The 14,404-nt window shown below is 34.9% G+C and overlaps 2 protein-coding genes across 3 annotated transcripts; both read right to left on the bottom strand.

Annotated features, from left to right (window-relative positions):
• Nucleotides 1–568: 568 nt before the first annotated feature.
• LOC104113490 (monodehydroascorbate reductase, chloroplastic/mitochondrial) lies at nt 569–8,345 on the bottom strand. 2 transcript variants are annotated; one of them, XM_009623666.4, is made up of 17 exons: nt 8,080–8,345; nt 7,817–7,988; nt 7,595–7,694; nt 6,678–6,755; nt 6,490–6,561; nt 6,120–6,238; nt 5,780–5,864; nt 5,556–5,645; nt 4,519–4,620; nt 4,335–4,424; nt 4,128–4,208; nt 3,189–3,260; nt 3,017–3,111; nt 2,840–2,928; nt 2,674–2,736; nt 2,482–2,522; nt 569–1,074 (listed from the first exon to the last, which is right to left on the bottom strand). In XM_009623666.4, exons 1-17 carry the CDS (start codon nt 8,087–8,089, stop codon nt 961–963), a joined length of 1,473 nt encoding a protein of 490 aa, XP_009621961.1. In that variant the 5' UTR covers nt 8,090–8,345; the 3' UTR covers nt 569–960. The 2 variants fall into 2 exon arrangements, with proteins under 2 accessions (XP_009621961.1, XP_009621962.1); XM_009623667.4 differs by having other exon boundaries at nt 8,137–8,345.
• Nucleotides 8,346–10,575: 2,230 nt separating this feature from the next.
• On the bottom strand, nt 10,576–12,120 carry LOC104113492 (protein ROH1A). The gene has a single exon (XM_009623668.4). The coding sequence runs from the start codon at nt 12,009–12,011 to the stop codon at nt 10,794–10,796; it is 1,218 nt and encodes a 405-aa protein (XP_009621963.2). The 5' UTR covers nt 12,012–12,120; the 3' UTR covers nt 10,576–10,793.
• Nucleotides 12,121–14,404: the final 2,284 nt, after the last annotated feature.

Here is a 14,404-nt window from a genome sequence, read left to right as displayed (position 1 = left end):
TGGCCAGAATATGTCACTTACACATGTGGCGCAATTTCATTGGTCTTTTAATTTGGCTTGGCATGCCTTGTCATTTTTGACATGTGACACAATCATATTGGCTCTTTCGTTTAACTTGGCGTGCCACATCATTTGACACGTGACACCAAACTGGGCCTCTAGGAATATGATATCTTGGGCTTAATGAAATGGGCTCATCACTTTAGCTCAATTAAATAGGTTAGCTCAATTGATTAAAACTTATTTATTTAATCCATATATGTTGGACTTATATAACTAATCCAATTATATTAGTCCAATAAATTTATTTGAACTGATATATCTTGAATTTAAAATATAATCCAAATTATTTTACGGATTTAATTCCAATAAAATTTATATGCCTACAGGTATTAATGTACAACTAACATGTCCATTCTCTATGTCTCAATCTTAAATTAGTTAGATCAGTATCACAGTTGTGGAGACAGTATCATAGTTAGAAGCATTACAGCAGAATGATAGAGGAATCATAGGCAAACAAGTCAAATTTTATTTGGGTATAGAGCCTTCTTGAGGCACTTGAATATCAAGGTGAAAGCATAGAACTTAAATTATCCACGTTATCAATAAGATAGAAGACAATTTCAATTTATGTTTCAAACCAATTTTCCTATGACATTCTTATTGTCAAATCCAATATACTCAGAATAACAAGCTCGCTGCACTCCAGGCAAGCATCATCGGAGAAGAAATGGATGATGGTTAGCGTAACAAGAGTTTAAATCTTTTTTCGGTATGCCGCTCTCTCTCTCTCTCTCTCTCTCTCTCTCTCTCTCTCTCTCTCTCTCTCTCTCTCTCTCTTACTCTCTCAAATATAATAACAGCCTGGGGAAATGGCCAAATTGGTATTACTATATATTGGAGGCATGGGAAATTGGTTATCTGGAAAAAAAAAAAGTTATTAAGAACGCCATATTACTATAAGGAAGCTTGAGCGATTTCTAATGCCTCTTCCACTGAGGATGCATTTTGAAGTTTGCTTTTGTCAACAGAAGGCTGACTCCGTGCAAGTTTTGGGAGAAGTTGGAATTCCTGAAATGATCGTTAAGAACTATCAGTTTCACATCATATATTTTCCAGTCAACAGTAGAAACATGCAATCCAGTTATAAATTTCAGATATCATAAGACTAATCAAGTTTCACTGAATGATGAGACAGTAATAGGAGAGAAATTAAGCAAAATCTTGCCTTTCTAGGTAGGGGACAAACTTATATTCATTTCTCTTTCAGAAAGGTCATCTAAGATCGGAATAACAATACAGACAGTATAAATGAGAAGAATATTAATACCATATTGTTCATTGTGCAATAGTTCAGAAAACCAATGAACTTCTAGGAAAAATAAAGTTGATCGATGCACTTTTCATGTTTATAATGCTGTTTCAGGAAGGAAGGAGGGGGGCAGTGGTTTGTGGTGAAGATGCAAGTGCTTCAAGCAATGATGTAACGTTCATGTGACGAAGCCTTTATGTTATTATAGTATGATTTTATCTATTGCTGGAGCTTAACATTTAATTCAAAGCTGATAACATGATAGAACAAGCCAAGTCTTTTGATCTTTTGACATCTAAGGAGTCCCCAAAACATTATTCGTCCGTGCAGTAACAGAATCCAATTTTTTAGAACTCCAGCCAGTTGAAACTATCAACCAACTCTACCATTGAACTTCCCTAATTTTTTCTGAGCTTCCTTCAACTGGTGAGCACATGTATGACTCCTTCCCCAGATGAAGTATTTATATCGTGGTACGAGTATATTTGAACCCAAATTCCATATTCAAGAAAAGATAAGTGACTGGTACTGTTATATGGTTTAAGTAGCATATAAGTGATCTTAAGAATGACCGTAACGTCATTAAGGAAAATAATTGTTCACGGAATCCTAACACATGATAAGCAAAAGCAGAGGAAAACTTTTGTACATTGAAGTGATGGCTATGTTAGGAAACCATAGCAATCTTTACAACACAGAGCAATGTGATTAGCAGTGATATAAACAATACATCATGCGTACGACACACATACACAAGCACAATTGTGACTGAATTAGCTTAAATTTCAGTTTGCAATAGAATATTTTCATCTCTCATACTTTATATATTATCCACATTGATTTTAGAGGTACTCATTTTACTGTCCAGTCAGAAGGTAAAAACCAGACGACTTTCTAAACCCAGAAAATTTTGGTATGGCACAAATGATCACTTTCTTGGTGACAAAATTGAACACAGACGCTTCCTCGACAAGTCACCTTTCTTTTTCTTTTCTTTCCCTGTTAGGTTTTTAGAGTAACAGTTTTAAAGGTCAAGAGTGAGGCGAAAGGAAAATATTTTGATGGCTCTATATCTAGACATTTATGCAGCTTGCATATATACGGATATAGACCATTATAGATAACTGCTAAATTTGACATGAGAACATCCTTCGAAGAGTGCATACCTCAGGGCTCCCACTTTCGAGAAGAACTCCCTTCAGCTTACCTGCAAGAAGATGTATGTTTATGTCACTCTTCTTTTGCCTTGTATTTATTAGAATCACCTTTTTGAAGTACAACTTAAAAAGATAGGAAATGGAAAGAAAAATAAACCTACACAACCAAATGCACTCAAAAAGAAGGAATAGAGTACATACCAGAGTCAATCCAAAAAGTTGCAACCTTTGGATCAAAATTCCCAACTTCAACAGTCTCCCCAACTGTTCACAGGATGGTATAATTAATACCAGCTATGGAATTATTTTCACATGAAGTATAACAGTCTTTGAAAATGATCAACAAAAGCAGCAAAAATATGTTTACCGCTGTCCCCAAAGAACTGCCACCATACTTTCCTAGGGCTTCCTTCATATTCAAAAACCCTCGAGTAGAAGTATGGTAAATAGTCATACCTGCATTCAGCAAACAATACAACATTTAGGAAGATTCAATTGAAAAGAAGCTTATCCGTGATTATGAACTGAACTTGGATTAGCTTACGTGTGCGTATGTGCAGTTAGCAATGATTTAATACAATGCTGTGCAGATTTACGAGCATGGTCAACGTGCTCCACACGTGCAATTCGGTTGTATATCTGCATGTGCATGGTTAGCATCGGTCAACTCATTACACAAATATAAAAAATGTATAGAGTTAGTCAGAAGATCTAACCTTCAATGGAAATGCTGCAACATCTCCAATGGCAAAGATTCCAGGTATGCTTGTACGGAACTGGCCGTCCACCTGAATTTTAAAATTGAAGTGCAATCATTACTAGGAACAATCAAGCTCTTGCTTTCTTAAGGTATGTTAACAGAAAGAAGCACCTTCATTCTAGTCAGATTTCTCAGCTTTGCCCAGAAACAACATTAAAAGGACTGAAGTTACAGAAGAGTTAATATCATCTAGACACAATTAAAATATCCTCTTTTAATCCTGAAACCAATTTCTTCATTGGTATTACTACATACAGCCATTGTCAAAAAACAAAAAGAGCTCTGATGATCAGGAGTAATAAACCATATACAATCCTCTCACCTTCAATTGAGGGAAACTGAAATGACTTCTTCGAAAAAGGGAAGTTTCTTTTGCCTCTTTCCTTTCTTTTTTTCTTTTTTGGCTAATCAGAGGAAACAAACAAATTCAAAAGATTTACATGTGTGCATTTGTAACAAAACAATAGCTCAAGTATGAGTTGGAGCAATTTGCTCTGAAGATGAATAGTTTCGACTCGTGGACAGGAACAAAATTTACTGCCTACCTTCTGATGTACTAGACTATGCCTACTTTCAGATGTAGTTAAGACTTCAAGACAATACAACTAATGTACTTCATAGAACCTTACAGATGAAGAAAAACATGTAAGGACATAAATTTGAATCTTAACAGAATAAACCAGCTAGAGTGAGATCCTGTCCAGAACTGATAAGTAAACTGATAATAAACTTTAAGGTAAGTATTACTTTGATTTGTTGATTCACCATTCCAACTTATAGCATATCATGTTTTGGTGGAAGATCATAACCCATTTCCAGTTAGGAGAGTGTTTATCTATATTTGGGAAGTCCCCAATTTGAGAAATCCTAACAAAGAGATAAATAGAGTGCTAACCTCAATTCCACCAACAGTGTTGTTTAAGCCAACCGTGTCAAATGGACTGACAGCAGGTTTTGCTCCAATACCAATAACGACCTGCAAATTCATAAAGGATATGCAAATGACTTGAGCTCTTCGACTTCTTTAGCTGCACAATCATACGAGGTACTCCAATTCTCGTTAAATAAAAACTTTGAAGAACATGAGTAATCGTTGTTGTACCGTGTCTGTCTCTATACTTGATCCATCCTCAAGCTTAACTGCAGCTACCCGGCCATCTGGACCAGATTCTAGATGTTTTATCTTAGCACCCTGGGGAAAGATAAAATTCAATTAGAAGCTTATAAAATGGGTTGAGAAAGGAGGTTGACTGAAAACAGAACTAGAGAGGAGAAAGGAGGAGAACCTTGACGAATTTGACACCGTTGTCTTGGTAGAGTTGCTCATACTTTTGGGCAAGAGAAGGAGTGAACAATCTTGGCAAAAGATGCTCTTCTGGGAAAATTATCTATGTTCCCAACAAAGTTAGTAAAAGCAGGTGTATACTGGTACCATATTCAAATGCAGGCAAGTTTTAAACTTTAAACAACAACAACAACAACCCAGTGAAATCCCACTAGTGGGGTCTGGGGAGGGTAGTGTGACCTTACCCCTACCCCGAGGGGTAGAGAGGCTGTTACCGATAGACCCTTGGCTCAAGAAGACAAAAAGAGACAATATATCAGTACCATCCATAAAAAACTTAGAAAGAAATAACAGCATCACAAGAACATAGATGAAAAGAAAAACAATAACCAGTAGATAAAGCCCGGCACTAAGAGGAACGAAAGAGTAATGTGAACTCAACATTAACCACTTACAGTCTAAGACAAAACCCTAACAGACTAGCCTCACTCTAGCGCGCCGTAAAAATATGCACAACTACCTCCTAACCTACGACCCTAATGCTCGACCTCCACAACTTCCTGTCTAGGGCCATGTCCTCGGTAATCTGAAGGCTCGCCATGCCCTGCTTGATCACCTCTCCCCAATACTTCTTAGGCCGCCCTCTACCTCTCCTCGCACCCACCAAAGCCAGCCGCTCGCACCTCCTTACCGGGGATAAGAAAATCAAATGCTTCATTTTAAGATAATAAACTGGGATATTATGCTTCAGATAACTCTTTGAGCAGAGGACTCATTAGTACGAGAAAGGACATGGACTTCTTTTGACTTGTAGAATAAAACATAACTTTCGGAACTTCACATGTTATTATTCCTTATGTTGTCATCAACAGGTTTTGCTTCTATAGTTCTATGGTAATTTTTCTACCAAATGTGCAACTTAGTTTTACGAACGGAGCAGGTAAGTATGGTTCGTGGATTAACGTTTCTTATTTTCTTTTTCTCACAAACAGCATTTCTTACTTACAAAAGTGAAAAGAAGCATTTAAGAGAACTCACAGTTGTATCAAGTTTCCAGGCCACAGCAGCTGCAGCAACTTCCATTCCTATATAGCCACCACCAACAACTACAAGCTTTTTTGCTTTCCCCTAAAATAAAATAACATAGATTAGGAATAATATCAGTCATATAACTCCAGAAAACCACCCATATTCAAAAGTTATGGGATGTATCTTTAAATTTTAAAAGACCAATTATAAGCATAAAATGAGGGTGATCTTACCAGTGAGGATATTAATGAATCAGCATCAGCCACATCCCGAATATAGTGTACCCCAGGCAAACTTCCACCAATCTTCTCAGGAAATCTGAAGACAATTAATCACTAAATTATTCTGTATTTGATAGTTTAATCAGGTTTGGAGGGCATAATAATACAGTAAATAGAGAATATGATGTTTATTCAAGGGGGAAAAAATCTTTTCCTGGTCCATTTTCTGATTGGACCAAGGCGCAACTGGATGAGTGTAAATTCTGATCTCTCCTCTATCCAGAATTCCTATTGCAAAATAAATAGTAACAGTTTCAGATCAGCAGCACTCTAGTACAGCAAGCACGGTTACCTGGATGCTGTACATCCGGTTGCAATAATAAGGGTACCATACTTGAGCAACTTTCCAGAATTGGTTGTCAGAGTTTGCTTTTCTACATCAATTCCTGTTACAGGATCTTCATATAACATCTGCAAAAAGGTAAATGTTTATCTTCAATTAGACTTACCTGACATATAGAATGCTGGAGCTGAATAATGGAATAAAATAAGAACAAAATGAGATCGTGTTTCCTCTCAAATTGTCCTAGAATCCCTAACTAGTACATATATTATCAAATTTTCAATAGATTTACCTTGCTTTCGTTTGAGTAAACCAAAAAAAAAGTCACAATTACATCATACTTGTACAAGTGGCAACACAATATACAAAAATGCAGTACCTCTACCCCTTGTTCCTTGTACCAATCAGGAGTTTGCCTCTCACCACCAGAGCCAACGCAAGTATGAAAGCCCTAAAATAATAGAGTTACATGGTATTTCTCATCAAATGCAGAAATTTGGTATTGACAATAACAGAGAAGCTACAAATGTTTCCAAACCATGCTACATAAAACTAACTAAAGCTCACCGGTAAACGTGCTGGCTTTTTGTCTGTTGGAAACAAATATGCTTTAGTTAATGCTGGACGTTCATATGGTGCATATGGCTGCATTACGAAAAGGAAATTATTTCAAAACAAACCAACACGAGCAAAGTAACAAACCTTAAATCTAACATTGCGAGCATCCAACCAATCAGATTCCTTTATACATCTTCAACTACAATAATTGCTTAAAAGACACAACTATTTAAATGTGAGTCATTTGAATAATCATTACAAAGTATCAAAAATAACTATTATGCCTCAGTCTCAAACTAGTTCAGGTCGGCTACATAAATCCTTTATATCCAATCCCCTCCATTTGGATCCTTTTCATTACTCAAGAATTTGTATTTCAATAACCAAAAAATAATAATTAGGAGTTCTCTAACACTATGGTTTCTCTAAATCTCTATACCAACATACAAAATACCAATGCACTAAACACTTAAATACTTTCCTTTGTTTTTTATTGAAAATGTTGTTTCAGACCTAGAAACTTAAGAAAAATAGGCCTACCACTCTACCCCTCCACTACCAACATTGTTCCATAGCAAGGTTTCAAACTCCTTGTATGTGCATCGTACTACTTTGACATTGGACCAAAGCCCTAGAGGCACAAATTTTTAATACCATTTGGCCACAAAAGCTTGAAACTTTAATAAATAATTACTCGGAAAAGCTAATGGAGTAACATGGTCAGTAGGATTCATTAGCCTAACTGCAACCTTTTTGAGATTGAGGCATAGTTGTTGTTGTTGTTGTTGTTTTTGTTTTTGTTATCTCTACACTAACATACAAATTTCATCAACAAAATATAATTGTAGTAAAAACTTAAGTATAATACTCCTACTCTGTTGTAGTATATAATTACTCGGAGATGGAAATAACTTAACCAAAATTACCTCTTTGGTCACAATGCAGAGCTTTCCATTAGCTTGTCCATGTTCAACAAAAGTTTTAGCTGCATATCCAGCTGAGTTTCCTCCTCCCACTACCACATACCTACAAATACAATCATCCACATTTCAAATTCACCAAATTATTCACTCATTTAAAAACATCAAAAATCAAACTCGAGAGTATCATTTATTTGCTCAGAAGTGAATTCGACAAGTGATACTCACTCTCGATTCTCGTTAGCGAATGAAGAAGCCGCTGCAACGTAACTTCTCCGGAAGCTCCTAGAAGTAATCCGAGGAATTCGATTTAACGAAGCTGATTGAGGACACCAGAGTGAAAGACCTTGCTTAAACGGCATCGTATTGGGCATGGTCGCCATTAATCTTTGAACTGCAACTACAATAATAAATGAAAATAAAAGAGCTCAAACTTTAGGATTCAGAGAGAGATATTTGAAGCGATGAGCAGATTGAGGAAGGTTAAAGACCTGAAGACATAGGGATAAAAAGTGATCTGAAATTAATAATTAAATATTAACATGTACTGATTAATTATTGGTGTCAATTGGCTCTAGGACTCTGATTCTGGCTCTAGAGATGGCCGAAACGTCGCGACAATAGAGAAAAGTCGTGATTGACTCGTAGGTAGGACAGAAGAGACGCTTATCTTTCTGAAATTGCGTCAGTGTTGAAGATGAAATCGCAGATGCCAGAAAATAGAAATGGGTGCGAGCTAGTCTATTGTATGAAGACAAATTTAGAGATGCATACATTACTATTTCTATTTTTAAAACATGGGGTTTTTCATTCATATTCTATTTTACAAATTCACAATCTCAGTTAAAAATGCCTATATTATATCTTACATGCCTATTACAACTAACTCAATAAATAATAAATAACCTACTATCACAAGTTAAATCACACTAATAATATAAAAATTTGTAAAAAATGTATATTTTTAGCAACATAAAATATATATTTTTGTATATTCATATATTATATATTATATATATTTTTTATATATACTTTTGACTAGCCAATGTAATCACTAACTCTACGTCACTTATATTTGGTGTCTCCTTAGTGTAGGGCGAGGCGTAAATCAGCGTGTTTAATTGGCATTGTAAAATAGAGCTCTTCTCTAACACTACTCATTACATATAAAGAAAATGTAAGCTATCATTGAAAAGTATACTTAAGAGTATCAATTATACTAGGCATATCTTAATTAGTATATTATGATGCTATTACAAAGTAAAATCGTAAAAAAAAAAAAGATTGAATTATTTGGTTATTCGCATTAAGAAAGTAAATTTAAAAAGTTGATGTCGATGAAAGACTCACTGGACTTTTTTGATTTAGGGACCATACAAAAGTACTTTTTTCAAAAGCTTTTTTAAACACCTCAATTTTGAGGGAAAAAAATATTTTTTTGGAAAGAAAAATATATTTTTGGCTTTAGAAAAACTCGGCCAAACATGTTATATAGCGAGGGAGATATAACGAATAACATAATATTAAGAACCAAAAGATAACAATATTAGGATTACTTTCGAAGTGTCTCAATCTGCACAACTTGGGAGCTGATTAAACAATGAATACCAGTCAAGCCAACTTCTCAAGAAACATTAGGTTTAGATTTTAATGGAACCTACTATTTTGCCCCTTTGGATTATGAACTAGCAGGCGCATATATTTTATTATTACTTCTTCTGTTCCGGTTCCAAGTTTACGTGAACATATTTCCTTTTGGTCTGTTCCAAAAAGAATGACCAATTTTTAATTTTGGAAATAATTTATGTTAAACTTCTAATTCTAGCCTTAACGAGAAGTTTTTATAACCATATAAATACTTTGTCCCCTTTTTGATTTGTTTAGGATCACAAATTTCAAAATTCTTCATTTTTTCTTAAATTTCGCACATAAATTGAAATGGAAAGAGTAGAAGCTAAATGGGACCGCTGAGTTTGTTGAATCAGGAACTAGCAGAAATATAATTTATTAAGCCTACCAAGAAAACTTTCTGCTGGTTCATGACTTCTTAATTAGTTTTCTTAAGCAATAAGATGGATTATTTTAAGAGTGTCGTTACCCTTATATATAGGTTGTTTCTGCTAATCAACTTTCAATCACTTTATTCATACACTCAACAAGATACACTTTGTAACTCTTCCGCTCTCTTCCCTTCCGACTGATTTAGCTTTCTTGGTAGTTTGATGAATTATAGGACTTAAGTTATATATACTGATAATATAAATTTTTTAGACAATTTGTATAGTTTAACCTATTACGGTTATTTAAAGCTAAACCTCTTTTGCTCTTTATACACTTTATTTACTGGTTGCTCCTTCTCATTAGACGAAAAACTCTGTGGCTTTTCTGGATGTCTTGTATTCTTGTTTGATCGACTTTTCTTGGTAACTTGAAAAAAGCCCATATCAACAAATCGTTTACAAATTATTCTAGCTACTTTGATTGTGAACTCTTACCCGCAAAAGAAAAGGACTACCGAAAAACATGCCTTTTAAACATTTTCCTACGACTAGGATTCATTATTTTTTATCCATTTTTCGATTAAACATCCAAAAAAAAATTAGCTTTTTTGTCTTTTCTTTGTTTAGCTCATTTTGTCACAAGATGCATTGCACTGCTATTTTGAATATGTGCAGGCTAGTTTAAGTTGACAAATAAGGTTTAGTGGTCGGTTGTAATTGCTGTAGTTAGAAATACTGTATAATATGTCACCTTTTACCTCTCGCTCTCAAATTTCTAAAATTGGTTATTGTCAGGAATTGTTATTATTAATGATATAGTCGGTGAGCAAAGTATTTATTCTTCTGAGAATCAACAATCTTTGTGTCATTTATGTCTTGTATTTTTAAATTTTTTTTCTATAATTCATTTTGTGTGTTATTGTATACTAGTTAACTCATAATTTTCCGCCAAAGTTTGAAACAAACAAATAGAGCTCAATGGTCACATTTCTGCTAAACAATCAATCTACTGTTCATTTCTTTTTATAGAACGAAACAAATAAAAACTTGAATTATAGTATAAGAATTATCACAAATATTTGTCAGCCTTTTGCAAACAGAGATTTTTCCTCTGTAAACAGCATAGAACAAAACCAAAAACAATAACAAAATAAACTAATCCCAATCCCCAGTTGGAAATTGTAAAATTGATTTTTTTTTTAAAGTCAATATGGAACTGGTGTTGACATTTTACCAATTTGATCAAGAACATCAAGGACTTCAGCTCTGCTCCTTACAATCCTGTGAAACACTTCCCTAATCTGTTGCTGCAACGGCGCTAGCCCTTCCCCCATTTTCCGGCATATCTCCGCCATCTCCGCCACCTGCGCCGCCACCTCTTCCAGTTTCTCCTCCTCCAGCGGAAACTGAAAATTTTCGGCGAAATCCACCAAATTTTGTGCCACTTTCTCCATTTTCTGCATTTCATCCAATAACCCAGTCGTTCCCTTTTTCTCCTTTTTCTTCCATTCCTCTGCGATTTTATCCTGCAGTGCAATAAAAGCCTGTCCCCAATTCAAATTCCTCGGCAATGGAAGATGTGTTAACAGACCTGTCCGTTCCTGACACGGAATCGCCGCCACTAGGGCCCACATAACGAACACGAAAATCGTGCCCATAGCATAAATCGGGACCGCCAACCCCGTTGGCTCACCGCCACGTGGCGCAACGAGATTGGAGGCCATAGCCTGAATCTGTTTCGAAGCGGACCACGATTTTGCCACGGACCACGACATGGAACGAAACGTTCCGTTAGTTCTGTCTTTATTATTATTCCCAGCACCACCACCACCACCACTACGCCTGCCAAATGACCACGTGCGCTCAGCAGCTTTTGCGTGATAATTATTCTCTTTATCATCTAACATCATTGATGTAAGCAACGTGTTCAGCGCCTTTTTCGCGCGTCTCACTTGTCCGTCGCCCATTGGCTTTTGCTCAAACGCTGTAACAGCGATTTGAGCTAACTTTTGCCAGTGACGTACGAGTTCTAACCCGTGCGTCACAGCATTACAAATATCAAGAGACTTGATCGAACGTTCTAAGATATCAGGAACAAGACGGTCCAATGGAGGTTTCGAAAATTGAACAGGGTCACGTCCAATTAGGACAAGGGCTTTAAATTCAGCCTCACAACATAGGAAAACATCGAGCAATTTACGAAACCATGAAATTGAGAGGAGAGGTGATTGATCTTTTGCTGGAGAATCTGTAGTAGATGAAGGGTCGTTTGGTAAAAGATCGGAAAATCGATCAGCTACGTGTTTTTGGAAAAGTTCAAGGTCTTCTAGGTCTTGTTCATGGTTATTTTCCATATTGGAAACTTGATTCCGGCGAATGCTTATCCGATTAAGGAATGATCCTTGATTATCCGTCATCGGCATGGCTATTTCCGGCGAAGAATTTTTTGTTTTTGGGGAGAATTGAAGGAGAGAGTGATGATAGGGAAATTTTGAAGAAATGGTCAAGCAAATGGAAGTTAATATAAGGGAGTTGGAAATTTGGATGGTTGTGGCCATTTCTATTTGTCGGATGTGAAGAGTTAAGACCGTTTCTTGCTGACTTGGTAGTTTATTCTATCCACTGAAATGCTTGTTAGCTTCCTTCAAGAGTTTCGGGTTGTGCACTTTAACCCTGGCTTTATTTTTTCGTCACTTCTATTATCCGAATTTTTTCAATGTTACCCGTCGTAATACTTTAGGTTCACTTATGTCTAGGGGTGGGCATAGTTTGGGCAAATCCAAAATTTGAATTTTTTGAATTTTTTTTTTGGATTTTCAAATTACGAATTTGATTTTGAATTTCAGATTGAATATAATAATTTCATTACTTGAATACTTTATTTGAATGATTGCGACAAGAATGAGGAACCTTTCGGGCAATTTAACATGAGTATTTCATTTGGATATTCATTTTTTTGTAAAAAGTAGAAACGTCTCAACTTATACGCTCAAAACCGAAAATTCATAATATCTAAACCGATTAATCCGAAATTGAACTTAAAAATTCCGATCCAATCCGAACTTATTTGGATTGGATTTAGATTGTCATTTCTTCAATCCGAAAATCGAATCCAAATCGAAATTCTCATATCTAATCTGAACTGCCCGAACGCCCACCCATACTTATGCCGTTATTATTAGCAAACTATCTCAGTGTCTTTGCTATTAGCAAAGTTTCAACGTGAAATAGGTGGCTCCGAATAAGATTACTACTTTTATGTTTAAAGTATATATACCAAAGTTTCAGTGAGATGACATGAGTATTAGTTGTCGTTTGATTTCATATATAATTCCTACGGTCTTATATAAACAATAAACAAAGTTAATATGTTAAATAAGATGACAGCTCTAGAAACCATATAATGAAAGGCTTTTTATCTTGAAACAAAGATCTGAATAAACAAATACGTCTAAAAGTTCTTAAATGATGATGCCAAATTCGAAAAGCAAAGGACGATAAGCTAGGCAACAAACTCCATTTGTCTTTGCCTTGTTAGTTTTTAATGGACATTCGAATATATAGTTATATGTATATATAGAGAAATATAAAGTGGACTCATGACATCAATCAGCATGAAGAAAGGCGACTCGTTGGAAGATAAATTGTTTATTTTTTTTATAGAATCTTTTCTTGAAGTTAAATTAACAAAAAGTGCAAAAGTTGAGTATATATAAAAAGGTATTCACTTTGATTTTTTGGAAGATAATTGTTGCAAAATTAAATTTGCTGATAGTGCTGTTTTACTAGTACTTTTTAATTTCACTTGATTACTATTTTACAATTTTTTTTTTTTCTTGACATGGAAAAAATCGATCGAGATACAATATATAGAAATATTTATATGATCTGAGTAAGTACGTGAAGTTCAAAGAAAAATATGATAATTATCTAAGTTAATTTATATATGCATTGTATATTTGTTATATATCATCATACTATATTATAAGTGTGAACCAAAGTGTAAGAATAGATTACTAAAATACCCATCAAAACCTGAATAACCTTTTTACCCTCAATAAAATACTATACGCCGTCTCTATACAAAAGATATAATCCATATATATATATATATATATATATATATATATATATATATATATAATTATTATCATTATTATTGCACTCCTTTATAAGTAACTTGAGTTTTCACACTAAGTTCGATTAATTTAAATCTGAAAGCAAATGAAAAGGTAATTATTCATTAATCTATATCTACATATAATTGTGATGTTAAGCAACGTGATGTGGCATCCATAAAATTTAAAGGAATCCTCTTTATATTTTATCTCCTTTTTCCCATTCCCCTTCATTAGTGGATAAATAGCCGTTTAAATGTCACTAACTTTTAATAGTCATATGTAACGACCCGATCAGTCGTTTTGGGTATTTACGCTCTTTTCTACTATTCAAAGTCTTGAATAGCTTCATACGATGTCTTATGATTTGTGTGAATTGTCGGTTTTAGTTTTCATGTATTTCGGAGTTGGTTTGGAAGAATGAAACTCAAGGTTTAAAGCTTAAATTGAAAAGATTGACAGGATGTTGACTTATGTGTAAACGACCCCGGAATCAAGTTTTGATGATTTCAATAGCTCCGTATGGTGATGTCAGACTTAGGAGCGTGTCCGAAAAATTATTTGGAGGCCCGTAGCTAAATTAGGCTTGAGATGGCTAAAATAGAAATTTAAGTTTGGAAGTTTGACCGGGGAGTTGACTTTTTGATATCGAGGTCGAAATTCGATTCTGAAAATTGGAATAGACTCATTTATGATTT

Source organism: Nicotiana tomentosiformis, chromosome 8 (genome assembly GCF_000390325.3).
Source record: "Nicotiana tomentosiformis chromosome 8, ASM39032v3, whole genome shotgun sequence".
Taxonomy (NCBI): domain Eukaryota; kingdom Viridiplantae; phylum Streptophyta; class Magnoliopsida; order Solanales; family Solanaceae; genus Nicotiana; species Nicotiana tomentosiformis.
The sequence above is the reverse complement of the archived record's forward strand: the minus strand, read 5'-3'. Positions and strand labels throughout refer to the sequence as shown.